Raw genomic sequence first — 26,961 nt, forward strand, 5'->3', positions numbered from 1 at the left:
GTTAAATTAAGCAATTCATTTTTGCTCTGGATCACATTTATAATTATAACAGAAAATTTTATAATATTGTGAAGTATTACACTTCCCTATACCCAGTTACTTCATTATGCCACCCGGCTGGCAAAATTTTCTGGGGGAGAACACTGGAGAGTGACCGTGCTGTCACAAGGGTGTGAAAAAAAACACAAAGTGGTATGATAGGTGCACGTGACCTGTAAAAGCTGTATGCTTTTACTAAGTTACCGTTTAGCAAAATTCCAGTCATAACATTTTATAAAAAATAAAAGTGTAAACATTTTATTTAATCTTATTTTGATATTAGAAAGAATCGTGTGAATTAATCTTGTGTAAAAACTTTATTTGATTTATAAATACATATCACTGACTTTGTTTAATATACACAAACATTGCAAAGAATCTTTTTTATATATATATATATATATATATATTTTTTTTTTTTTTTTTGCATTATAATTAAATCAGTATTAACGTATTAAAGTAGGAGAATTCAGGAAATAAATACAAGTTGGTCATACAATAAATACAATTTTGAATAACTGCTGATGTAAATATGCATAAGTTATTTGAAAAATTTATAAAATCTTTTTTTCTTTTTATTGTTTCACTTGAATAATGTGAAAAGTACCATTAACTTTATTTTACAATGAAGGAAAGGATTTAAACTGTAATGTAGCAGGCAAAATATCAAAATGCTGCAGAAGCTGCATGCCAGTTCAAGTTTTCTGGACACAAACCAACCACAATAAAGACCATAAAGCAAATTATAAAGTTTGACGAAGTGGGAATAGTGCACAATCTACAAAACCTGGAAGACCTTGTATCTCAAAGACATCTGCCAATATGGAACTTGTAAGAGAAGATATCAAAAGAAGTACAAAAAAAAAAACTCAAAGAAAGCAAAGTTTCAAACTTAAAATACATAAAACAAGCTGAAATAGAATAATAAAGGAACTTAAATAAAGTTTTATCATTGCAAGCTGTCACAAAGTTAAGTTTGAATGCGGATCACCGAGATATCATTTACAATGTCCTGTGGACTGATGAAGCCACATTTAAACTAAATGGAACTGGTTTGTTTTTTTTTTTTTTTTTAGGAGCATTAGCAACTAATGCCATATTGCTCTGGGGAAGTTCGTTGTGAAGGCAACCACAATATGAGATACAATTAAAACAATGCCCTCTACGCTACATACGTAGCTCAAGTTTATGGGTTAACTATGGTGTATTTACACCGATACTATATAGTTAATTATCAAAACCAGTAAGAATTATGCCTTGTGCATTTCGTTTTCAAAATACATTACTACCACACCCTTTTGGCATCTCTCATGTTGTGGATATAACTTCGCAACTGTGATGGCATGTTGTATTACCTGGGTACCTGCCCGCCCACTGATGATGAAGCGCAATAGCTTCAAAACGATCGTCTAGAGGCTAGTTTGTGAATTGTTTCGTTCAGATGTGTTCTACTCGTTCTGAAGGTTGAGGAAAGTGTCCAATCGTATCAAGAGGTTAGCGGCAGTCCTTTCAGCTGAGGTTACCCAGTTGTGGGGAACCTCCTTTAGGAGGGTAGTAAGTGATTGATTTTCTTTTGTTTTACATTTCTTTGAAATTTATTTCTGCCAAGTTAGGTATTTTCTTTTTTCGTTTTGCTGGTGTCAGGAAGGACACGGGATTTTTAACTATTCATTTTCCTTAAGGAACCGAGATTAATTATGGCACAGTTCTTTTTTTAGAGAAAGAATAGAGGAGTTTCAGACTACAGAGGTTTGTCAAATTAGAGAAGTAATGCAGGGAGTGACTCGGGTTGTTTCGGTTCACGAGATAAAAGGATTAACTCCATTACCGAGGCAGAAATATCAGTTGGTCTTGAAAACAGTAGAGGCAAGAGAAAAGGTTTTGAAAGGGTTTTCTATTAGAAATGTAATGATCAAACCTGTGCAAACTGGTAACATACGCAAAGTGGTTACTATTGACAGGTTTCCGGTAGAAATGTCTAATAGACCTGTCAAGAGCTTTTTTAATAAGTTTGGTAAGGTTGTTAAAATTCACAGGAAAGAATATGAGGGATGGCCAGACGTAGAAACAGGTACGGTGCAAATTCATATTGACATGAAAACGCCCGTACCAAACATCATCGATTTGATGAGTCATGGGTTATTAATAAGTTACCCAGGAGTTCAGAAAGTTTGTTTGAGGTCTGGAGGTAAAGACCATTTGGGATCAGAATGCCAAAAATCGTGTTGTTTTAATTGTAATGGCACAGGTCATATTACGGCCAACTGCCTTAATAATTGTAAAAAATGCGGAGCTTCCACGCATAAATTCATTCAATGCCCGGAACGCATGTTTGCCGAAAGAGTTGCTGGTGGGGGAGGACAGCAGAAAGTGAGCGAGCTGCCAAAAGATATGCCTAACGCTGAGAGCGTGGAAACTATAGTAGCGAAGAGGGGTGAGATGCAGATTAAAGAAATCACACCAACGTTTACAATAGCATATGATATGTCGGCAACACAATCAGAACACGCGGAACTAACCGAGGACATGGAAGCGGAAAACACAGTACAAAATGTACATAAGCAGGAGGAGAAGGAAGAAATAAGCGGTAAAACTAAAAGAGCAAAAGGGGGAACAGAGGAAATTCAAGAAGAGACCGAAACAAAACAAATAGAGGGGGAAGAGGTATCAATTTTGTCAGGCAGTAAGAAAGATTGCAAAACACTTTCGGGGTCTGATTCGGATTCAGATGGCATACAAACGAGGGAATACGAAGGAATGTAGTAGGAAACACAAAAGAATACAGGGAATATAGGCGAAGCTTGGCGGAAATTGTTAAAACTCGAGGAGAACCTATTTTTCTTTGGAATGAAAACGAGGAGGGTGAAGTAGTAAATATACAGTTATCTTGTGGAGATTTCATTATTTCCAATATTAGAAACAAGAATGTTGGAGATCTCACTGTGTTGCTCACCAATAACAAATTAAAGTTAAATGCTGAACATAGGAATATCTTAGCAGAAGTTCTAGTAAAGTTCTGCTCGTAATGTCCGGAATAACATTTATGTCATTAAATGTACAGGGTCTGAGAGCGGTTAACAAACAAAGGATGATATGGCAAATTATGATGAACACGGGGGGGGGGGGGGGGTGAAGATTTGGTTTCTACAAGAAACCCACTTCGCAAGTTTAGCAGACATCCAGCAGTTTCAAAACAGATTCCGGTTGTTAGGATTTTGGAGCTTTGGGACAAATCGATCAGCAGGGGTGGGAATAGTAGTGGTTCCTCAAATTTTAGGGACACTACGACTGGCAGGTAGGGATACAGAAGGTCGGGTTGTGGCAGTAGATTGGAGTTATGGGGGGGGCACACAATTAGACTAATCTGTGTCTATATTCCAAATTCCACTTTAGAAAGGAAAACTCTGTTTCAGGGACTGGAAAACTATATGAGGGGAGGTGCAGTGGGTTGTAATGGCAGGGGACTGGAACTGCATTCCTGACCCCATTATGGACAAAATTCTGGGGGGTACCCTACATCATGGTACGGGGGGGGGATTCGTGAATTAATCGAGGTTTGTACTAAATGGGACTTGGTAGACATCTGGAGGGAAAACTATCCGGGGAAACGAGCAGCCACCAGAATAGCCAATAATATAAGAACTAGGATAGATCGCACTTATGCAACGAGTCAGTTGAAGGATAAGATAACAATGATACGGCATGTGAAATTTGTGGGAGGTCGACTAGTTTCAGATCACATGGCAGTAATGTGGAAGGGAGATTTATTTACGAACATTAGTCTGGGAAAAGGCTATTGGAAGCTCAACCCAGCAGTTCTGGAGAGAGAGGATTGGGACTTTACAACAGTTATTAAAAAGATAGTAGAGCAAGGTGGAAATGAGTGGGAAATGTGAATGAAAATTAAAGAAAGTGCTAAATCATTTTATTATTCAAAAATTAAGGAAAGAAACGAACAACGCAGAAATAGACTAAAAGATATCTTACAAGAAAAAAGAATTTACCAACGGTGTGGGCCTGAAAGGGCAACAGCAGAAGTACACGCGATTACTGACGGTATAACATTGGAAGAGAAAGAAAAGGCGCAAAAAATACAGCTGAAATTTAGGGAGGCTGATAGTCCTTCAGCTATATTTTACCAAAGACTAAGGCTAAATAATTTAGCCAAAACAGTTCAGGAAATTAAAGACGATGACAACACACATTCAACAACGCTACCTATTACGAATAGTTTCATAAATTACTATGAAAAAGAGCTTGCTTTGCAGAAAAAAGAGAGAGAGACAACTCCATTTGGACGATTGGACAATTCACACCCGAGCAAAAACATTACAGGACAGGGAAATAATTAAGGGGGATCTAACTGTGGCTCTGAAATCATGTAAATTACGACACGTGCCGGGACCGGATTGTTTGGGGGTAGAATTTTATAAGAAATTTTGGAACTTGTTAGCGCCTATTCTTTTGGCCATCTTTAACAATTTTTTTCAGGAAGACGTTGTACCCGAAGGCTTTTTAAATGCCTATACTACTTTCATTCTGAAGCATTGACGGGATTTAGCGAAAATTGGTAACTGGAGACCTATAACGTTGGCTAATTGTGACTACAAAATATTTGCAAAGATTTTGACAGCTAAGTTAAAACGATGTAACCCAGGTAGTTAGGAGCACACAGTGCTACGGTATACCGAGGAGGCGGATAGAATATAACCTTTGGCTATTAAAAGATATATTAGAATATCGGAAACGAATGAGTTACAATTTAGTGTTAGTAGCAATCAACCTAGAAAAGGCTTTCGATGGAATAGACCACGACTACATTTTCTCTATAATTAAAGATACAAACATAGGATCTCAGTTGTTTACAGTCCTGAGAAAACTATATACACGTAGTAGCTTACGACTTTTAATAAATGGAGAAATTTCAGAAAACATTAAAATTGATAGGGGAGTAAAACAAGGATGTCCGCTTAGTCCTTTGTTATTTACGTTAGCACTAGAACCACTACTGGGAAGAATAGACAGAACTGAGGCCATTCAGGGGATACCGTTGCCACAGCCGACAGAGCAGTGTAAATGTATAGTGTATGCGGATGTTACCGCCACTCTCACTACGAGTTATGCGGTGGAAGAATTTATGTCACTCGTTACTTCTTTTGGTAAGAAGTCGGGGTTAAACATAAACGAAGATAAAACTAGGATCAAATTGTTAGGGGAATGGGTACATCGGCCTTTACCACAACAAGAAGTGGAGTCGAATAAATCAATTCAAATATTGGGAGTTCCATTTAGAGAGAGTCCCATGCTACCTGTAGGAGGGCTCACCACTAAAATACAGAAAAGTTTAAAAGAGTGGGAAGTGGGACAATTTTCTTTTGAGAACAAATCCATTATTGTTAGAACTGTAATTCTTCCTAAAATCTTATACACGGTGTTTATAACAGGAATCACAGCCAGGACAATGAGACAATTTTAGGTTCCAACATTTCATTTTCTATGGGGAGGAAAACGGCAAGAGATAGCGCAGAAATTTTTATTTTTACAGTGGGAAGATGGGGGAATAAGTATTCAAAAAATTAATTTGAGGTGTAGCTGTAAGAGACTGCTGGACGTGGCCAAAATGGTGCAATCTAACCATTTAGTAGCGGTACTGATAAAATATTTTATGGGATTTAATACAGCCTTAATTAAAGGCGGCAATTATCTACGGCCAAAAGCAGAGACAATGCCTATATATTACAAAAAAATTCAGGATATGTGCATGCAGTTAAGGGAGAAAGATATAGATCCTTTTAAGGGTGGTTTAAAACAACTCTACTGGGCACTGTTTAACACAGAAAATCCAGAAAAGCCAAATTTAGGAAACCATAATGCACAATTGTTTTTTAAAAATCTAAAAATTGGGGGAAACTACCCATCACGTATTGATTTTTCGTGGAGGGTTGGTTACGGAAACATACCAGTGAACGATATCACGTATAGATTTAGTCAAACAGGCAACAGATTATGCGAATTTTGTACCAAAATTGAAACAGTGTACCATTTATTTTATTACTGTCGATTCGCGCAGGAAGTTTGGAAGAGAATTTGTAGATTTTTGAGGATAAGACAGTTCACACTGGAGGAGGTAATTTACTTGCAATTCGATCATCCCTTGAGCAAGAAAAAAATGTTCACAATATTTTTAATTACAGAGGCAAAATATCACTGGGGAAGCTTCGAAAACGGAAAAGGTTTGGGACCTTTAGGGGATCTCTTTGGGACTTGAAACAAACAATGTCTGCTTCCATGCAAAGGTTTTTATAGTTGTAAAAATGGCATTTAGGGTCTGATAAGTTTCTGAAAAGGTGGGGAGAGCCACCTCTTCTGTGTAGTTTGGTTGGAGATGAGGTTCATCTTAAGTACTGGTTTTAGTTATTTGGAGGAGGAAGGAGAAAAAAAAAAAAAAGCATCTGGGTTGTTTTTTTTTTTTTTTTTTTTTCGTTTATTACAAAATTCAGCTTTTTTTGATAAAAATCTAGATCTCTTAGGCTCTCATCAATACAGTTCCATGATATAGATTTGAATATTTTATAACTCATTTGTTTGGTTTAATAGATCTGGTCCAATGGATTATTTATCACATTAAATTCACAAATAGTTTTGAAACGATCGTCTGAATTAAGATTTTTCATGATTTAGGTTTGGATTTTAAAATTCATTTGTTTGGTTTACCAGATCTAATCCAATGGGTTTTTTTTTCACATTAAATTCACAATAGCTTTGAAACGATCGTCTGGGTGGTAGTACCGCTGAAAATAAATAACAATAGTCTTCCCTACTAGAGAAGCGTTATTTATTTGAAGTAATGCAATAGCAGCTATCTCGTTGTGAAGGCAACCACAATATGAGATACAATTAAAACGATGCCCTCTACACTACATATGTAGCTCAAGTTTATAGGTTAACTATAGTGTATTTACACCGATACTATATATTTAACATAACTGGATAGATCCCATCCACCCCAGGTGCCTTTTTTTATGTTTAACTTCAACAAGTTCCCCTCCACTTTGCTCTCCGTTATTACAAAATCACTTAGCTCCCTATTAGAGTTTGATAAACTTCTGGCACTCCCCTCATTGAATAACTAGTCATGTGTGAATTTAGATGCAAATTACTCATTCAGTTTATCAGCTACCGGAGTATGATCATCAATAGTCAACCCATCTATGTTAAGTGGTCCAATCTGATTCATCCCTTTCCTTCTAGAGTTTACATAAGTAAAGAACCCTTTGCTGTTTTTCTTTGCATCCTTTGCCAAAGATTTCTCGTAATCTACCTTCGCCTGCCTAACCGCCGTTGTGACTTGATTACAGACTATTTTATGTGCCGTAGGCTTCTGTGTCACCTGATAATTTATATGCACCTCATTACTTTTTTCTCTGCCACGAGCCTCATTAATTCATCTAACATCCATTTAGGCCTTAACCCTGAACAGTATTTCTTAGTTGGAATGAAAAGCCTAGTAGCCTCCAAAATTAAGTCCTTGAAGGCTTCCCATTTAGAATTCAACATTGGCAACATCATCAGTTGATCCCACTGTACAGAATTTAAAAACAGTCTGAAACCGCTGGAGTCACCTTTACAAAAGCAAAAGCCCTTCCCCTTTAGCCTTGATGGTAGTTACATCTTTAAGGAATTCCCACATCAGTACATTGTGATCACTGTCACCGAGTGATTCCTTTATCTGCAAATTCTTAATGCATGAATAATCACTGCTGATAATCTCATCAAGGGTATTACTCCCTCTGGTTGCCTCTCGAACATGGCACCTCCGTAGCCAGGTGGGAAGGAGCAGCAGTGCTAGCACACGCTTCTTGATTAGACCAGGGTTCGAGCCCGTCACCACCAAATACGAAGGGTGTGGAAAGGTCAGGGAATGACCACCGCATATTCCCGGAGCAATATGGCCTTGGTTGCTAATGCTCCTAAAAACCAAATAACAACAACAACAGCCTCTCGAACATGTTGCTGTAGAAAATAGTAATCCAATAAATCCACAAAAGTCTTGCTAGTGTGCGAGTGACCAACCCTCAAGTTCCAGTCAATATCTGTAAAGTTAAAATCTCCCATTATAAGACATTCTTATTTACTGGCCCACTATTTCTCTGCACAATTGCTCATTATACTCATCAGATTCATTAAGCCTATAACACACACCTACTCTCATTTTTCCTTTTTCAGTGCTTATATCACACCAAACAGACTCAACATTGCATTGCCCACCGACACTAACTGGATGCACTTCCTTAGATTTTGTGTTTCTTAACTAACAGCATAACCCCTCTGCCTTCCTGTCCGGTCTATCCTTTCTGTACAGTGTATTCCCCAAATTCCAATTCTGCACTGCTTATGGCTGTGTGATACCATGTCTCTGGTATCCCAACAATATCTGCCTTTGATGTCTTGACTAGCACTTCAAGCTCATCAAATTTATTAACTATACTCCTAGCATTGGTGCATATGCAAGTATACATGCGCCTTTTTCTACTCTTAGTTACCCTAACACAGCTCATGTATTTACTTTTTCCACTATGACTCCCAGCAGTCCTGGAAATCTCCATTGCCTTGCTTTCCAGGTTGCTGCTCATTCTAATAGAAGCAGTGCAAGAATCACTTTTGCCTCTGCCTGCAGTCCCCATTAACCTTTTAGTCTGTGTATCCTCCCAAGCTAGCAGTTTTCTGACCCACCTAACACTGCTTCAATAGCATCAGCAAATATTCTTGCACCCTTTCTATTTAAGTGTACCCCATCACTATAGAAGCAGTCTCTCCTGTCAACAAGAACAGACCAGGCTGAAAAAAATTCTACCCCTTGAGCCTTGCACAATCTCTCCAGGGCCGAATTGATTGACAAAGCTCTCATCATATACTCCCTCTTAGCATCTCTGATCAGAATTGGAGACACTTTCACATTCAACCCTAACTCGCGACTTTTTTTCAACATTGGTCTGTACTTGTTGAGTAAATCTGCAGATCTCTTAATGTCATTAATTCCAATGTGTACAATAATATCACCTTTGGTGCCCTTAAAAGATATCTGCTCTACGACATCAACTTTTGCGCCAGGCAGACATATCCTGGTCCTGTTCCACCTATCCTTACATAGTATATTCCCCGTCTCCCTGACAAAAGTCACCAACAATAACTAGTTCCTGTAAGACCAGTGCATTCTACCTTGGAGATTGCCTCTGTGTTGTCTGATGCCCAGGAGTGAGCTTTGCCATTGAGCTGGGCAGCTGAGAGCTTAATGGGACCCCTAATATTAATTTCTTCAAGGGCATTTACCATATACCTCAAGCTCTTATAAACGTCCATCAGAACACCGAGTTGGTGCCTAATTCCTTGACACTCTAGAAACCCTCTACACACACACAAAGGCATCCTCCTTGGCTAAATCATGTCCTGTTTTAGAAAGGTCGGCAAACATTTCACACTTCGCACATTTTTTGAGACTATGATGTGTTGGAGAATCGCCCCCTTCATTTCTCCCCTGAGTCACAGTAGCCTGTGATCTTTGCTTTGCAGCTCTAGTCTGGGTCATGATTTCCATTTAAATACAATTTAATTAACAATGAAATTTAATTAGATTAATAATATTTTTGATTAATTGATAATACTATAATAAGCTAAGATTCCTAATACAGTGCTTCGTATTATGCTTTCTAGTTTTACTTTATACCCTTACGCTATCAGTTCAAGATATATATATACGTTACGCTATTTCTTATTGACTACAATATGGCAGCTAGTTCAACAATATTGGCGCCAACACCGGGAGTCATAACTTCCGAAAATCTCTAGTTAAATTCACAATAAGAAGCTAACAAGCACTACTAAACCTATTTAATATCTCTGTAAAACACAATGTTATAGTAGTATACGGTAAAAATGAAAAATACTTATACCTTTACAGCAGCCAAAAATTCACCGACTGTTCTCTTCCGTGACCAATATGTTGTGAGATGAAAAGTGTTCCATGACTAAAAAACTTTGGGAAACACTGGTCTATTCAACCATCCTCACTGACGACAGAGCCCAAATACTGTTCTCAGCTTTAACAGACTATAATTACTTTTTGTGGGATTCTCAAACAATTAAGTACTCGTATTTAGTAACAAGCAGGTCTCTTCTAGAGCTCCAGCAGTTATAAAATTTTAGAGTATTTCTGAGGGGCTGTGCCATGTGTGTGTCCAAAATATTCCAATTTTGTAAAGACCAAAATGGTGGCCACATTGAACAGAGGCTGTAATTATTTTTTATTTTTTTAAATGTCTATGTATGCCCTTTCTATTGTGCTAGCATTAATTAAAATATATATCTTACAGTGTTGTTATTTATAATCAAACATGTCTCCTTAATGATGTAGCACCATGTATATTTGAAACTGCTACACTTTTACGTTTATACTGCCCAAGTAATAGCAATGTTTAACTAATTATACTTAATGGACTACAGCTGATCTGTAAAGACCAAAAAGTCTGTTAAGTGCAATGAGATTACAGGTAAGTTGTGGTTAGACGTATTCACTAACTGCTGTTTTGGGGAGATTTTCAGTGTCCCAAACTTCTTTGGCACTAATTCATATGGTCTTTATTATGCGTTATGTCTGTATAAGTTTGTGCTCCAGGGCCAACCTGTACATTGTGCACACAAACACACAATAACCCATGGGGAAAAAATCTACATTATCCCACCGTGATCAGCTAACTACAGGCCTGACTAAAAAAGCAGTTAATAATTCCTCCAGTCACTGATGGGATCTGAACCCAAAATTACTCCATGTGAATGATACATAATGAACCCTCAATATTATCACAGAAGACAGTAGACCATAAGAGAACAGATGTCATGCTAGTAACAAATAAATAAATAAATAAATAAAATAAAAATGAGACGTCTGAATATGTTGATAAGTTTCACAGTTATAAGCCAGCTAGAGTTTCTTTACAATAAATTAAGTTTAATTGTGCTTGCTTATGAAAGAATTTTTTTATATATAAGCCACAAAATCAATGCATGACATCTTCTTTTAGTGTAGAATAAAGACCCATACCAACTGGGATGTCACTCAGGCCAACAAGGTCCTTGCTGTGCTAGTCAGGATAGCAGGGCACCAAGCACCACATATGGCACTTGGTGCCTTGTATTATCAATGTCAGAAAATTAAATGGCAAAGTGAATGCCAGACAGAGTACTTCAATGTGATATCAGAATAGGAATATCACAAAAACCAAGAGAGTGAATTCCGGTTGAGCTGCAGCTAAACAATAATTATAAATTAATTTATTCTGGATATATAATACAGTGCAAGGAAGGTACACTAGCAAACGGCTTTCAAAACTAGTTTGGAAAAAGTTTAACTAACTGGGAAACATTATTCCAATAGAGCTACATGAACAAAATTTATGATAAGAAGCAAAAGATGGGCGATAAAAATTTTTTGTAGATATGGTACAGGTGAAAGCAAAAAAAAAAAAAAAAAAGACAAAATAGAAGATTTCTTTAATATTTTAGAAAGAGTAGAAACTTATGAAAGGGAAAATAGTGCTGGTTAGAAGCTTAAATAGCAGAGTAGGAGATTAAAAATACATCTACACAGATATTTCATAAAAATTGGGAGAGAAAAGTACACCTAACAATAATGATAAAAAGTTACTATAATTTTTTTTACAAGTTATGCGCTCTTAATTACAAACATGGTATTTTAGCATAAAGATAATCACACAGTTTAAGGAAGCATAACAGAAAAAAAAAAAAAAAAAAAAAGGAACATATGTGACTTATATGCGTTTTTTTTAAGTACATACAGTAAACCCTTGCTAATACGGAGTAATTGGGGGGGGGGGGGTTAGTGAAGCAAAATATAGCCCTAAAAAAAAACCTAGAACACAAAAAATGGAAAATTTTAATATATAGGTAGTGCTCAATGAAAATAAATAAAACAAAATCACTGTAGAGCCTTTATTCTTTATTTAAAAACTATAAAAAGACAATAGTTTTTATGTTGTTAATTGTCTTTTGTCTTTTTATTCATTTATCAGGTGGTGCTGGTGTCTCACACACCAACACAACTTGATTGTTGCTGTGAATACTACTTAAATACAGCTTCTTCCAGCAACACTTCTTCTGGCGTTTTTAATGTCTCTCTATTTAATACGCTGCCTTCATCACTCCCCACATCGAATTTTAAAGGAAATGTCTTTATAGATTCTTTTTGTTTTTTAATATCTGGCCACAGCCTGTTGGCCAATATCAAATTCTTCAGCAATTTTTTTTTTTCTAGGAACACCATTTTCAAGTAAATGAGAGTTAAAGTATAGTGCTTTCTTCTTATTTCTTTAGAACCCATAATTATATAAAATACGTTAACTTATGTACATGTATATACGTATAAAGCTAGGCACCTGCGAGGTGACCTGATCAAGGTGTATAAGTGGTTTGAGAAGGCTCGATGCTGACAGGATACTTCTGCTTGCACAGATTAAGAACATGGGGAGGAAGGGCATAGATTCAAATTGAGGAAAGTCAGTTGTAGAATAGATGTGCAGAAGTTTGCTTTTAGCCAGCGGGTAGTTGTTTGCTGGAACAGACTTCCAACTGTTGTTGTGGAAGTTGATAGCTTAAATAAATTTAAGGCTGAACTAAACAAACATTTAGAGTGACTGGTGGGTGAAATGGGAAGGGTTTTTTTTTTTTTTTTTGGCTGATGCTGTATAAGCTTGCTTTCTTGCATCATATGCCTCTGCTAATGCTAACGCTAAAGAAGTACGCAAATAACGCAATAGCATTCGTCCGACTCAGTAAACAATGATATTGAACAACGCACAAGACAATATAATGTATGTTCCATCTCTCTCTCTGCACAGTCAATCAGCGTGCAGTGAGGGTAATCCCGCATGTCTTTCAAAGTACTCAACTGTGAACAGAATTTTCATATTTTGATATGGTTTAGCAAGGGTTTACTGTAATTATAAAAAAGGATCTTATACAACTAGTTAAAGATATAAGAATGCACTGAGGATTTGAGACTGGAAGTTACCAACAAGATGTAATGAGAAAATTAAAAACGTAATTAATGTCAAAAGAGGTATTAAAAAAAAATGTTAGAATGAACAAAAATAAAAAGAAGTTTTCATATCTCTACCAAAAACCATGAAATACAGAAACCTTACCCAAAGTTAAATATCATTAATACTAACATGATCTAGATGAAGACCTGCAAAAATTTAAGAAAACTCCAACAAAAGCAGAAAGAGATATGAAGACTTCTAGCATCCACAATAAAGTTAAGGGACAGTTACTGAAAAGGAAAAAATATTACAGTAAAATGTTGATACAAGAAATAACAAAAAAAAAACCAAATTATTTGGTATAACAAAATTACTTTGTTCCCTGCCAATTCACTGTGTAGATTTGTGTCATATTAATGAAAATATCAGTTTTGAATATAATCATTATTATTAGCTATACGGTGCAAGGGGCTTAGAGGGGAACAGGTATCCTGTGTGTTATCAGACACTCAGCCTAAAACACTGATGGATCCAATATCTCTCTATTACAGAAGATTTAGGAGAAGTCCGGTTGGCCTGCCTCCCTAAAATCCACTCATGCACACCTTCTCGATGATAAGCCCTGTTACGTCACTTAGGTGGCAACGAACGTGTAGAGCGGTTCTCTTCAAGACGCCTGGTCAGCATGAAGAGGAAAAGACCAAACCCTCCAGCATATGACAGCACGACAAAACAAATGGCCCTCAGTCCACAGCAGCTTTCACTCTCCCTCTTACGGCAGCGAGAGGTTCAGAGTGGAAGCAGAGGGTGCTAAGAATCTCTAGGTATGAACCAGGCTGCCATGCACGGAAACTGAACTTGGCCTGTTATAACGTAAGATCACTCATCGGTGAAGACAGGATATTAGAGCTGGAAAAGGAATTACAAAATGTGAATTGGAATATTATTGGTTTGGCTAAAACAAGAAGAAGAAATGAATCACTTATAAGTTTATCAAGTGGAAATCTGCTGTACACCAATGGAAAATAGTGAAAGGAGTGAAGGTGGAGTTGGGTTTCTGGTCCATAAAGATTTTAAAAACAACATTTTGGAATTCAAAAGTACATCACCAAGGGTGTCAAGACTAATACTCAAGATTTCTAAGAGGTACAAGCTAAAGATTATAATGATTTATGCACCAACATCGAGCCATGATGATGATAAAGAGGTTGAACAAATGTACACCGAAACTGAGTCTTCTAGATGAGCAGAAAACCCACTACACTATTATTATGGGAGACTTCAATGCCAAGGTTGGAAAAAGACAAAACAGCGCAGAAAGGGGAACTATAGGAAATTTTGGAATTAGTGAAAGAAATGAAAGAGGTGAAAGACTTGTGGAATTTGCAGAATCTCAAGGACTGTCAGTAATGAACACTTTTTTCAAGAAAAGGGTGAACAGAAAGTGGACAAGGAAGAGTCCAAATGGATTAACAACTAATGAAATCGACTTCATCCTCACTAACATAAGATATATTGTGAATGATGTTACTGTCCTGAATAAGGTAAATGTTGGAAGTAATCACAGAATAGTAAGATGTGCACTTGATGTAGATGTAGGAAAGGAAAGGAAAAAACTGACTCGAGTAAATAATACAAAGGTCTTTGAGATAACAGAAGAGGAGAAAAAGCAGTATGTACTGGAACTTAAGAACATGTTTGAGCTTCTGCAGACTGCTCAGGACCAAGATATCGACAAGGAATATTACAACTTTCTGAAAGTGATAAAGCCCAAAAAACCTATAGGGAAAAAGAAATCCAAAGAAGAAAAAAATTAGTCAAGAAACACTTGTCATGATGAACCGAAGATGACAAATGAAGAGCAAGAAAAACACTGACAGGGAGAAAATTGAGTATACTGAGTTATGCAAAGCCATTACAAAGAGACACAGAGAGGACATAAGAAGATTTAACACAAGAAAAGTAGAACAAGCATTAAGGGAAAACAAAGGATTTAAATCAGCAGCCATGAGCAGTAATACAGAAAGACAAATGATACTGGAACTGAAGAATAGTGATGGTGTACTTATAAACAGCAGAGAAGGCATAATTCAAATAGCAGAAGACTACTATAGGGAATTATACAAGGAGAAGGGAAATGATGCCAGCAGTGGGGAAGATAGATTGCAAAGTAGCAACACATACGACATACCTGATATTCTTCGTGATGAGGTAGAACATGCATTGAAGAAAATGAAGAATCAGAAAGCCCCGGGGGAAGATGAAGTTACTTTAGAGTTGTTAAAATGGGAGGAAGAGACATAATACAGAAACTGGCAAGGCTCTTCACAAAGTGCATTAGAAAAGGTGTGACGCCTAAGCAGTGGTATAATGTAACCCAAGCACGGTACTAAGTACTATAGGTTCTAATACCTCTCGTGTTTGGGGTTCACATAAAAAAAAAAAAAAAAAAAAAAAAAAATCATAGTTTTGCTGCATAAGAAAGGAGATAAATCAGAAATTGGAAATTATAGACCAATTAGCTGGTTATCCCACATCTACAAGTTGGTTGTTCACAAGGGTCATTACTAACAGATTAGAAAGAATACTTGATGAGAATCAACCGAAAGAGCAAGCTGGCTTTAGGACAGGATTCTCAACTATGAATCACCTTCATGTAATATCACAGCTAATGGAGAAAGCCAATGATTGTTTGTTTGTTTGTTTGGTTTTTAGGAGCATTAGCAACTAAGGCCATATTGCTCCGGGAATATGCAGTGGTCATTCCCTTGACCTTTCCGCATCCTCCGTATTTGGTGGTGACGGGCTCGAACCCCGGTCTAATCAAGAAGCGTGTGCTACGCACTGCTGCTCCTTCCCACCTGGCTGCGGAGACGCCAGAAAGCCAATGAATATAAAACACCATTATGCCTGGCATTTGTGGATTATGAAAAGGCATTTGACTCCATACAGCATAAGACAATGTTTCGGGCACTGGAAAGACAAGGCATTGATACCCCATATATTATGATTTTGAAGAAAATATATGAGAGTGCTACCTCCTTTATTAGACTAGACAAAGACAGTAGGAAATTTAAAATCGAGAAAGGAGTTCGACAAGGAGACACAATATCTCCGAAGCTGTTTACTGCTGCCCTTGAGGAAACTTTCAGAAGATTAGACTGGTCGCAGAATGGAGTCAATGTGAATGGAGAGTACCTAAACCATTTACGATTTGCAGGTGACATTGTCGTCATAAGCCACGATCCCATAGAATTAGAGGAAAATCTTAATCAGTTATGCATAGTTAGTAAGGATTTTGGACTAAAGATGAATATGGCTAAAACAAAAGTAATGATGAACAAGTATGCCACAGAAAGGGAAATAATGATTGAAGGAGCAGTAATTGAAAAGGTGGAGTCATATACTTATCTGGGACAAGTTATTAGCTGCAATAATAATAAATGGCTGGAAGTCAAGAGAAGAATAAATTTTGGATGGATAGCATTCAGGAAATATAGTCACATACTGAAGAGCAATATCCCAGTTTGTCTGAAACGTAAAATAATGAACCAATGTATACTCCCCACCATGACTTGTGGAAGTGAAACTTGGGCACTCACCAAAAGAATGGAAGAGAAGCTGAGAACTATACAGCGAAGAATGGAACAAATCATATTGGGAATCAGACTGTTAGATAAGAAGAGAAACACATGGATTAGGCAGCAAACTCAAGTAAAAGACATTCTTATCAAAGCTAAAGAACTAAAATGGTCTTGGGCAGGACATATAGCTCGAAGACATGATGACAGATGGACTAAGAAAATAACAGAATGGTATCCAAGAGGAGCTAGAAGAAAACCTGGAAGACAAAGGCGGAGAGGGATAGATGAAATTCATGAGTTTTTGGGTAGTAAATGGATGGCCAGTGCTCAAAACAGAAGGAACTGGAAAGTTGCTGGAGAGGCCTTCATCCTGCAGTAGATTGAAAATGGCTGATGATGATGGTGCAAGGAAGCCTGAGGCTTATTCTGCACCAGCCAAAAAAAAATTCCCGAGTTATCCTGTGAAAGAGAGAGAGAGAGAGAGAGAGAGAGAGAGAGAGAAATACAGTGAAACTTCCTTTAATAGACACCCCTCTACAATAGGCATCTCTTTTGGGGACATTCAGGCTTGGGTCCCAGCCATAAGTATTTGAAATTACACATTAAGTGATGTCTCCAAAGCAGACACTGTGATAACTGTCCTTTTTGATTTTTTGACCTCCCTGCAGCAGACAATTAGATTTTTTCAAGGCTAACATTTTGGATGAACATGTTCACTGCTAGTGGCACACACATATACCAGTTTTCAAAGGTCTTCATTTAGTCACAAAGTCAAGTGAACGTCAAAGTCATTACAGTAACAGTGACACTAATTAGGCTTCTAACAGCCATGGCAGATTACATACAGAGCAGATTGCAGAATATGGTGCTAATATGCTCACCACTGCTGACACAGAATTTACAAACTTTGTTTTGACTGTTTGAAGCAGTTCCACTCGCATGTTCATCTTAACAAGACGATAAAATTGTAAACCTGAGAGATGCTGTTGCTGAGAGAGAAAGGTGAAGGTTAAGTGTAAACATGGGAATACAGTTGTAATACAGTACTGTACAATAAATTTCTTTAAAATAAATTAGCACTCTACAAACGGTTGTTCTTGTTGTTATTTGGTTTTTAGGAGCATTAGCAACTAAGGCCATATTGCTCCGGGGGGGGGGGGGGTATGCGGTGGTCATTCCCTGACCTTTCCACATCCTCCATATTTGGTACTCACGGGCTTGAACCCCAGTCTAATCGAGAAGTGTGTGCTACACACTACTGCTCCTGCCCACCTGGCTATGGAGGCACCTCTACAAACGGACCCTAATGCATTTGCAATTAGTTCCCTGCATGCTACATTAATAAAACTGTCAGTCAAACTTAACTGGACACTTTGATTGAAACCACTCCATAGTCTATCACCACTAAACGTATGGTGTCTAGATCTTCAAAATGTAAAAAAAAAAAAAAAAACACACACAAACACACACAATTTTGTTTTCTCAGAGTATGTGGTTGTTATGGCAGTGTAGTAAATTTCAAGTGGACAGATTCTGGATGATTGTGAAATCCTGTGCAGAGGCACAAGTAAGAATTTACAGTTACATACTTGTACTGTATACTACAGTATGTCATGAAAGCAGTTAACTGAAATAAAAAACAGAAGTCATAGAATATTCTAGAAATGGAAAGACTTCAACAGGAGCAATTATTAAAAATCAAGAAAATTTGTTAAAATAGTGGCGGGAAAATAAAAATGAAAAGCACTACCATAGGTTTTCTCATCGCAAAGGTGCTTTGGTAAATAAATTGACATTTGAGTGGTTTAGTCAGGCACGCAGTCAAGACATTACCATCTCTGGGCCTATGATTTAAACTAAAGCTTTAGAAATTGCTCAAGTAATTGACAACAATGACTTTAAAGAGTCTAATGGCTGATTAGGCAAGTTCCACAGATGTCACAATATTTCTTTCAAAGCAGTTTGTGGGGCTGTACTGATGTTAATTTGGAAACCGTTGCTGAATAGAAAAAAGGGCTGCCATCAATACTTGTTGCATACTCCCCAGAAAACATTGAATACTAATGAAACAGGTTTCTTTTCTATTTGTGCAGTTCCAGATTAAACAATGTACCTTAGAGTGGAAAAGTGCTGGAGGTAAAGGAGCACCTAACTGTAGTTTGTGTACAAGCATAATGGGCACTCATGAAATATGTCTTGTTAAGGCAAATTTATGAAACCAAGGTGTTTTAAAGGTTTGGATTTAAGTAAACCCAATGTACATTAGAAATCAAACAAAGCTGGAATGACGAGGGAGATAATGACAAATGGCTAATCCAGTTGGATAAAAGACTAATTTGCCAGAATAGAATAGTTATTTTATTTCTTGAAATGCCAGATCTGACCCATGCATTAAACTGTAATGTTGAAATGGTGTGCTTTCCTCCCAACATCACATCTGCTTCTCAACCACTAGACCAACGAATAACTGCAAACTTTAAGGTGAAATATCGACAAATGGGTCTTAAACACCTGATTTCAAAATATGATGAAAAAAATTGTTCGAAATTTTGCAAAAGTATAGTGTACTGCAAGCTATAACCTAGATTAGTGCAGCATGGAATGAAGTGAGCCCCTCTACAATTAAAAACTGCTTCTACAAAGCAAGATTTGATGTGAGCATTAGTCAGTGTGATGATGACTTTGCAGATGCAGCTGATGCATCTGTACTTGACGGCTTGTTACAGACACTAGGAAATTCTTCACTAAGCAATGATGAATATGTTTCTGTAGACTAAAGTAGTGGAAGGAATAAACATTGAAGTAAAGGACATTGTAAGTGAATTTATGAACAATGAAAAACCTGAAAAGGATGAACAGCAGTGTGACCACAAATTTAAAAAAAATATGCTGATGCATTATATTACCTAACCACATTAAAAGAATTCTATGTGAGCAAAAACAACAAATATGGAGTAAACTAGTGAGAGCTCTAATTAACCACAATGAAAATGTCAAAGCAATTTATATTCATTTTTTACTAAAAGTTAATGTTTTATAATAAATAACACAAATAAAAGTTTGTTACTTATTAAAACTTAATTATGCATTATTTATTAAAAGTTAATTGAAATACAAATATATAGTGATGATAAGCAATAAAAAAAAGTCTGTTTATTTTTTTTTTAAGTACAGTAAACCTTCGCTATTCGCGGTTGCTGATTTCATATAAAATGAAATCTAAAAAACTGAATTTTAAAGCGCCGTGAACATTTTCCGCCATAAAAAAACATGGGCGTGGCTAAAATTATCTTTCCCGGTCAAAACAGTGCTCAGTGGGTGGGGGGAGAGGGGTGACAAAATCGCGAGCGTGGATGTTTCTTGCTAATCCTTATTCAGTATGTGTTATGCGCTTGTCATGGAAGGTTTCGTCGTTTGCTTTTAATTTATATGCTTATAAATTGAATAAATTTATCAATTTATAAATTGATATGCTTACAAAAGTGATAAATCTACCGTTTTGCAGTGTAAAACAGACTTTTTCGAGCGTGTTAACGGAAGAAAGTGACTTTACTGCGGACAAGTTCTTTCTAACCCATACAAAAATATGGCTGCGAATAACAAGGGAAATGTGAAAAGATCAAAAAAGGTGATGACATTAGCGAATAAAATTGAGTTATCGGACAAAATTTGTAATGGCAAAAGTGTCTCCTCAGTGGCAAAACATTATAAAATCATGAGTCAACAGTACGATCAATTAAAAAATCAGAAGAAAAAATCCGCCGTAGTGTCCGTGAAAACATGCTAATTGCTTCAAAAATTTGCTCTGTAACTCATGATGTTAAATTAGAAAAAATGGAAAAGGCTTTAAATCTGTGGATAGAAGACCGAACTCATAATAAAATTCCGTTAAGTTCACTCATCATTCATGAAAAGGCAAAACACCTTTATCAACACTTTAGCGAAACTGGTGATAGCACTGGCGGGATACGTTTTTAGCTAGCAAAGGTGCTGGTTTGAAAGATTTGTTTGAAATTTCTAATAAATATTACATTTAATATTAAATGGTTTCTTATTTTCATTTCGATGCCATATGCTTGCATTTCACTATGTACTGTCTATGTACATAGTCATAATATGAAGGTACATATAATACACATAGACAAAATTTTAGACTAGTTTTTCTTATATATTTCATATTTTGGAACGGAACCCTTTTATTACTGTGGGAGCCATAACTCAGTATTTGCGTTTTCAGTATTCGTGGCATTTCACAGGAACGTAGCCCCCGCGAATAGCGAGGGTTTACTGTAATGAGTTACATTTTTCTAACTCATTGAAACTGACTACACGTATACTGTCCTTAGAAAAGCAGACACTTTCTTCTGCCCCAGTGGTATTTACTATACAGAGGTTTCACTGTAATATAATTTGTAAAAAGAAAATCCTTAAATAATATGACACAGACCTTTATTTCTGGTCTTTAGAACCTGCAATGCTGAAATGATTTACTAACTGAGCAGTTAATTGTCTGTTCAAGATTAGTGGCGTTTGATCCATCTAACTTCCTAAGTCTTTCTTGAATAATTTAGGAAGTGACAATGATTGTTTATGCAGAGTTAAATATTTAGTGAAACATGCTGGTAGATGAAGCACCTATATTGAAATTATGTTTGTTTAGCATTTGGTGTGAGGAATAAATTTGTTTACATCATATCATTTCACGATTGCACTACTGTAGTTTTATAAATTGGAAAAGATTGTAGTCTAATTTTTATAATATAAATATTAAACTAGATTATATAAAAATATTATATAATATCTTTAAACTATATCATATAATTTTTATAATATAAAAATTATATTATATAAAAGTGGAAAATATTGTAGTTTAATTTTTATAATAATTTTTTTCTCAGGCAGAATTATGGTTTTATGGTTGTTATTTGCTTCGCTGATTATAACAAGCATAAAAAATAAAAAAATTTTAATTTTTCATTAAAAAATATGAAATTGCATTTAATAATTTAGTTTCTTTAAAATAATTCTGCAATATATTAACTTGTTCTGACTGGTTTTTTTTTTTTTCACTGCAATGAAATTTCATTATAGCAAATACATTTTGTTCACCCGCACAAATTATTTATACTGACATTTCACTGTATAAGAAATTATTCACAATATAAAGAACATAAAGAAAAGTGCAAGAGTGTTAAGACATGAAAGCAGCTAAAGAAATATATTGAGAAGATTATGGGAAAGATTCACAGTAGAAAACTCATTGCACAAAAGTGGATTGCCATTTTGGGATTTAGTTAAAAATCTAAGAATGAGCAGGGTCCAATAAATAAGATAAACAAACTGACATTGCTAAAGAAGAGAAAAAAGATTAAAAATAGGGGAATTTTTCGATACAATCTCTATTACTGAGGTAGAAAAGGTCACTTTCTGTGACCTTTTTTTACCTCAGTAATAGAGATACCTTTTCTGTCAAGTATGGGAAGTGTGCAAGCGCACATGTAATCAGACCCAAAATGCTAAAAAGCTAGAGAGAAAACATCATAGTTTTTTTTCTAAAAGAAAAGTTCCAAAATATTGGACAAATATATAAAAAGGAAATAAAGCAAATGTGCTTCTGGAGGGGGAGGAGGAGGATTAGAAGTATTTTTGAATATAGTTTTGGTGAAGAACAGTCGTGATAACCACACAGTTATCAGAACCACACAGTTGACAATATATATGATTATAAAAACAAATTACAGAAAAATTACAGGAACATAAAGTGTATCACAAAATGACAGAGCCTGGAAAACAGTAATATGTGTAGCATTATGAGTAATTTCTGAGGCAAAAATTAGTTATTATAAATACTGTGTTTATTATGAACAAATTATATTACAAAAATGAGGGGAAAAAAATACCCAAGAAAATTCTTGTACATTTATTCTTGTCAAAATAGCATTGTTTCAGGGTTTCAGACTTGTTCAAAATTAGCTACAAAAGAAAACATAAAACAGATTAAAATCTAATAAAAGCACATTGCTTTGCAATAAAAACACCCTGCTTGGCATAGATTCGATGAATTTCTCAGTTGACTATCTGTAATTGCACTTCATGATTGAGAAATGTGGGTGTTTTCAGAGTTTCTGCATTACTGATATGGCTGTCGTTATTTCTAATGCAAGAACCACTTAAGGCATATTGCACTTCTGATACGGCAACCATCCCTAAAAACTTGCCTTAATATTTACCCATGTTCCCCATGAAGTTTAAGCCCAATCAGCATGGTGGTCAGTTTATCACAGAAATACTAATAGCTATGAAACATTCTCAAGTGGAATCTAAATTATGGATGATGTCTTGCTGAAAGTGGTTGGAGATTGCTTCTAAGGAGTCACAAAATGCCAATGGAGAAACTGTACACAAGCAGATGCATTCATGTGCACATGTCAATATAAATGCCAAACTTGTTATCCACTACCACAGAATTCTTCTCAAACCACACACTGCCACTTCTTTCTGGACCATTAAGACTCTCACTTTATTATTGTGAATATCATTTCAGTAACATTTCCAACTGTCTGATCTGTCAAGAGTGAGCTGTTCGTTATCACTAAATATGACCTGCCTCCATTTTACAGTCACTCATGTTGCATTGTGCCTACTACATTCTTTTCTCCACATGGTGACTGTTAAGCTGAAGTTCAGACTTTATGTTCCTGCAACATAGCTGGTCACACAACTACATTATGCAATAAACAGTAGATGGCAGTTTTAATATCAAGTTCTGCTGATTCTCATCAGATTCACTTACTGCAGTAGCATTCTTTTTTGATGAGGTATCAGACGGTGAATAACTATTTGATTTTTGTGTCCATATGTTATACCAGAATTAATGCAGTGTTTTACTATATGACTATAATGCAGTATCTTACTATATTATGGAATGGTCAGCTTGTGCTTTGCCTCTGACAATTTCATTATCTGTCTTAATTTCTAATAAATACAAGTATTTAGTCTCACACCAAAATGGAAAGTACTGCTTCATAAATGTCTCACACATTGTTTGTCTGCATGGGGGCTGGTCCACATTTTTATCCACACGGGTGGCTCTATCATTATAGGACATGTTCATTACCCAGAAATGTGTTACTTTTCTGACACTATTTCATTCACCTTTGTTTTGTTCATATCTGTGGTAGTATTTGTCTGCACTGTGTTTGTTCACTGCTATACATTATCTACACCCCAAACCAACCCTGACTTTATTCCAGTTTGCAAGTGGTCAAGGCACTGTTAACATATTTCTGAATAATAAATGATTTTATCTTGGTATAAGTGTAAATAACCAGTATCAACATTTATTATCCTATATTTAGGTATTCATATAAGATCTTAAACTAATGCACAAATTATTAAATGCAAAAATGTATTTAATGATTAATAAGTTTAGGAGATATTAAATCCTCTAAGCACACAAATTGAAAAATAAAAAACTATCCTTACCACCTCACATCTACACTCTTATGATGCAGGAATGGAATTACTACACTCCAGTCCCACTTATCTCTAAAAAACTTTGTATCATACAGAAGAAATACAAAGGCAATTTCAAGTAATTGCTGCAGGTTAACTTTCTTTTGTAACTGCTTGTCCTAGAAATGGAAAATAAAAGTTTAAAAAAATTGAAAATGAAAACTGAACATAATTTGAATGGCAATAAAACAAAATTACAAAAAATAATCCTGTATTACTATAGTGGAATTTGCATTCCTATTATGTAGCCCAGGAATGAAAAATGGCATGTCATCGAAAAGCCAATGATCTCTCAAACTGTAAGTATGAAATGTTACCAATAAGTAACATTTCTCTAAAAAGAGAAGTATAATGTTACTTATTAGTGAACAGTTCCACCCCTGCAGACAGCTATTTCAATCTAATTGTTGGGAAGCTAGGAACTCCAAATACAGCACAAGCAACCCATTGATAGTACAAGATTACAATTGTGGATTGTCAATGTTGTACTTAGGGAGTTTAATCTTCTGCTGACAAGATGCTAACAAGCATGAAAATAACTGTCTGAGGTGGCACCGCACACTAATAAGTAACATTATACTTCTTTTTAGATAAATTTTACTTGTTAGTAGTGCAGCTCATCATGGTTTACAATTTAAAGATCAATGTCTTTCATACTCGGGCTATACATCAGGAATGCAATTCACCATAGAAATTCTGAACACATACAATGTACTAAAGAATACCTTTATTACAAAAAGTCTTCCTTTCATGTATCCTCAAGGTGATACTTTCAAGCATATAATCTATGCTACCAAAACTATTTGATTCAGAAGTGAAAGGTGGCATATTTATTGACCCACAATTTAAGTAGATATCGGTTCACAAGAGCTTTAAGACAAAATGACTGACAGTTTTTTTTTTGCATCAAAATCCCAAACACAAAAGGTAACAGAACCCAATAACAGGCATGAGTTAAAGACTGAGAAGACAGAAGATAACTGTTAATATTAGACTTGAGTTTCTGTGGTTTGTAATTTTTTTAGCAAGTAAATATGAATGAAGGTTGTTGCAGAGAACTGAAGTAGAAGAGATAAATGACAAAGTCATTTATCTCTTCTTTGAAGCTGGACAGCAAATGGACGTTGACTGGTTGAGCTGCAAGTTCAGATTAGTTTGGAAAAGAACAGTGGGATTAGAAGCGCCAATTCAGAAAAACAGTGCCCATGGAAATATATACAGAAAACGCATGCAACAGAAATGAATGTTGTTTTGTTTGTTTGTTATTTGGTTTTTAGGAACATTAGCAACTAAGGCCATATTGCTCCGAGGATATGCGGTGGTCAATCCTTGACCTTTCCGCATCCTCCGTATTTGGTGGTCACGGGCTCGAACCCTGGTCTAATCAAGAAGCGTGTGCTATGCACTGCTGCTCCTGCCCGCCTGGCTACGGAGGTGCCAGAAATAATGTCTATGAGAAATTCAAAATTAACATACCTGTGTTAACCTTGATCTGATTCAGAGAACATATTTGATTAAAAGCATTACCATCTCTCTCTCTCTCTCTCTGAGTAGCAATCATGTCTCGCATATCTCTGAGTAGCACCATGATATACTGTTATCATTCAAACTCTGGCACAATATAAAGGTAAATCCTGTAGAATGAAGAGCCACACTATTGAAGTCAACTGGTCAAATGTGATTTTGAAGAATGATAAGCCTTAGCACAGTGATTTTCAAATTATATTACACAAACTAGCAGTGGTGGCCCACGGGTTGCTCCAAAATGCAAGTCATTATGTTGCAATACAACGTAGTTATGGTTTGTTTGTTGTTAATTTTTTTTTTTTTTTTTGCAGTGGGATGGGGATTAGTGGAACCTTATGCCAGCTGAAATGGTCATCAGACCAAAAAGGTTTTAACAGCACTGCACTAGAGCAACAATTTGAACAATTAGCTCTTGAGGAGAATGTATTGTAGTGTTATTACTAGCCCGAACTGAAACTGCTTCTGGCAGTTTCGATTAGGTGTTTATAAATAGGGGAACGATATCTTATATAACACGAACCGAATTCGCTTATGCACGATTCGCCTTTGTGTTTACAAGAAATGGCAGTCGAACGCAACACAATAGGAATGAAGAGAAGATTCTGAAAATATATTTATGTTTTTTATATCAGTGAAAGGGAAACACATTTCACCATAATAACGTAAAAACCAACACAATTCCAGCTATTGGTATAATCGCAAATGCAATTAGATCGAGTTTACTACCAGTTTATAACAGATTCCACTAGCAGGAACGCAAATGGAAATTGTTTTTATTGTTTTATGGTAGCAACCCCTAGAAATGTGCTTTAGTAAAATGTGAGGTGTTAATACTGTATCTCTGCCTTATTTTTTTTTTAATTCAGTTGCTACACGTGCGCAGCTTTGTTTATGTGTATCAAGCGTGCCTCCTCGTTTTGTAATTGTGCTTTATTCCCTAAAAATGAGTAAAATACTTAAAAGGTGTGAAAAGGAAGCGTCCTTGTGAAGACACTGCAGATTCAGAAAGAAAAAGAAAAGCAATATAGATAAACAGAGGCGGACTGGATCAAAAATTCTTACCCGGGAAAATTTGTAGTGGCCTCATGTTATGGCTTATGGCCAAAATCACACCGGCCTCCGGCCCGCCGGGGTTTCCCCGGTAAGGCTTATGGCCAGTCCGCCTCTGTCGATAGAGAAAAAATATGAAATTGTGAAACGCTTTGAGCGAAATGAAAGACCATGTGATATTGCACATGCTA

The 26,961-nt window shown here is 36.1% G+C and overlaps 1 protein-coding gene across 1 annotated transcript in view; it reads right to left on the reverse strand.

The window, feature by feature from the left end:
- LOC150081532 (midasin) overlaps nucleotides 1-26,961 on the reverse strand; it is a 1,449,634-nt gene that overhangs the window by 1,384,492 nt on the left and 38,181 nt on the right. The window contains exon 4 of the mRNA XM_090380238.1: nucleotides 24,164-24,312. Within this exon, the coding sequence (XP_090236364.1) occupies nucleotides 24,164-24,312 (149 nt within the window). The remainder of the gene's footprint in view (nucleotides 1-24,163; nucleotides 24,313-26,961) is intronic.

This window comes from Mastigoproctus giganteus, chromosome 8, assembly GCF_048544385.1.
Source record: "Mastigoproctus giganteus isolate SK-2022 chromosome 8, ASM4854438v1, whole genome shotgun sequence".
NCBI lineage: Eukaryota > Metazoa > Arthropoda > Arachnida > Uropygi > Thelyphonidae > Mastigoproctus > Mastigoproctus giganteus.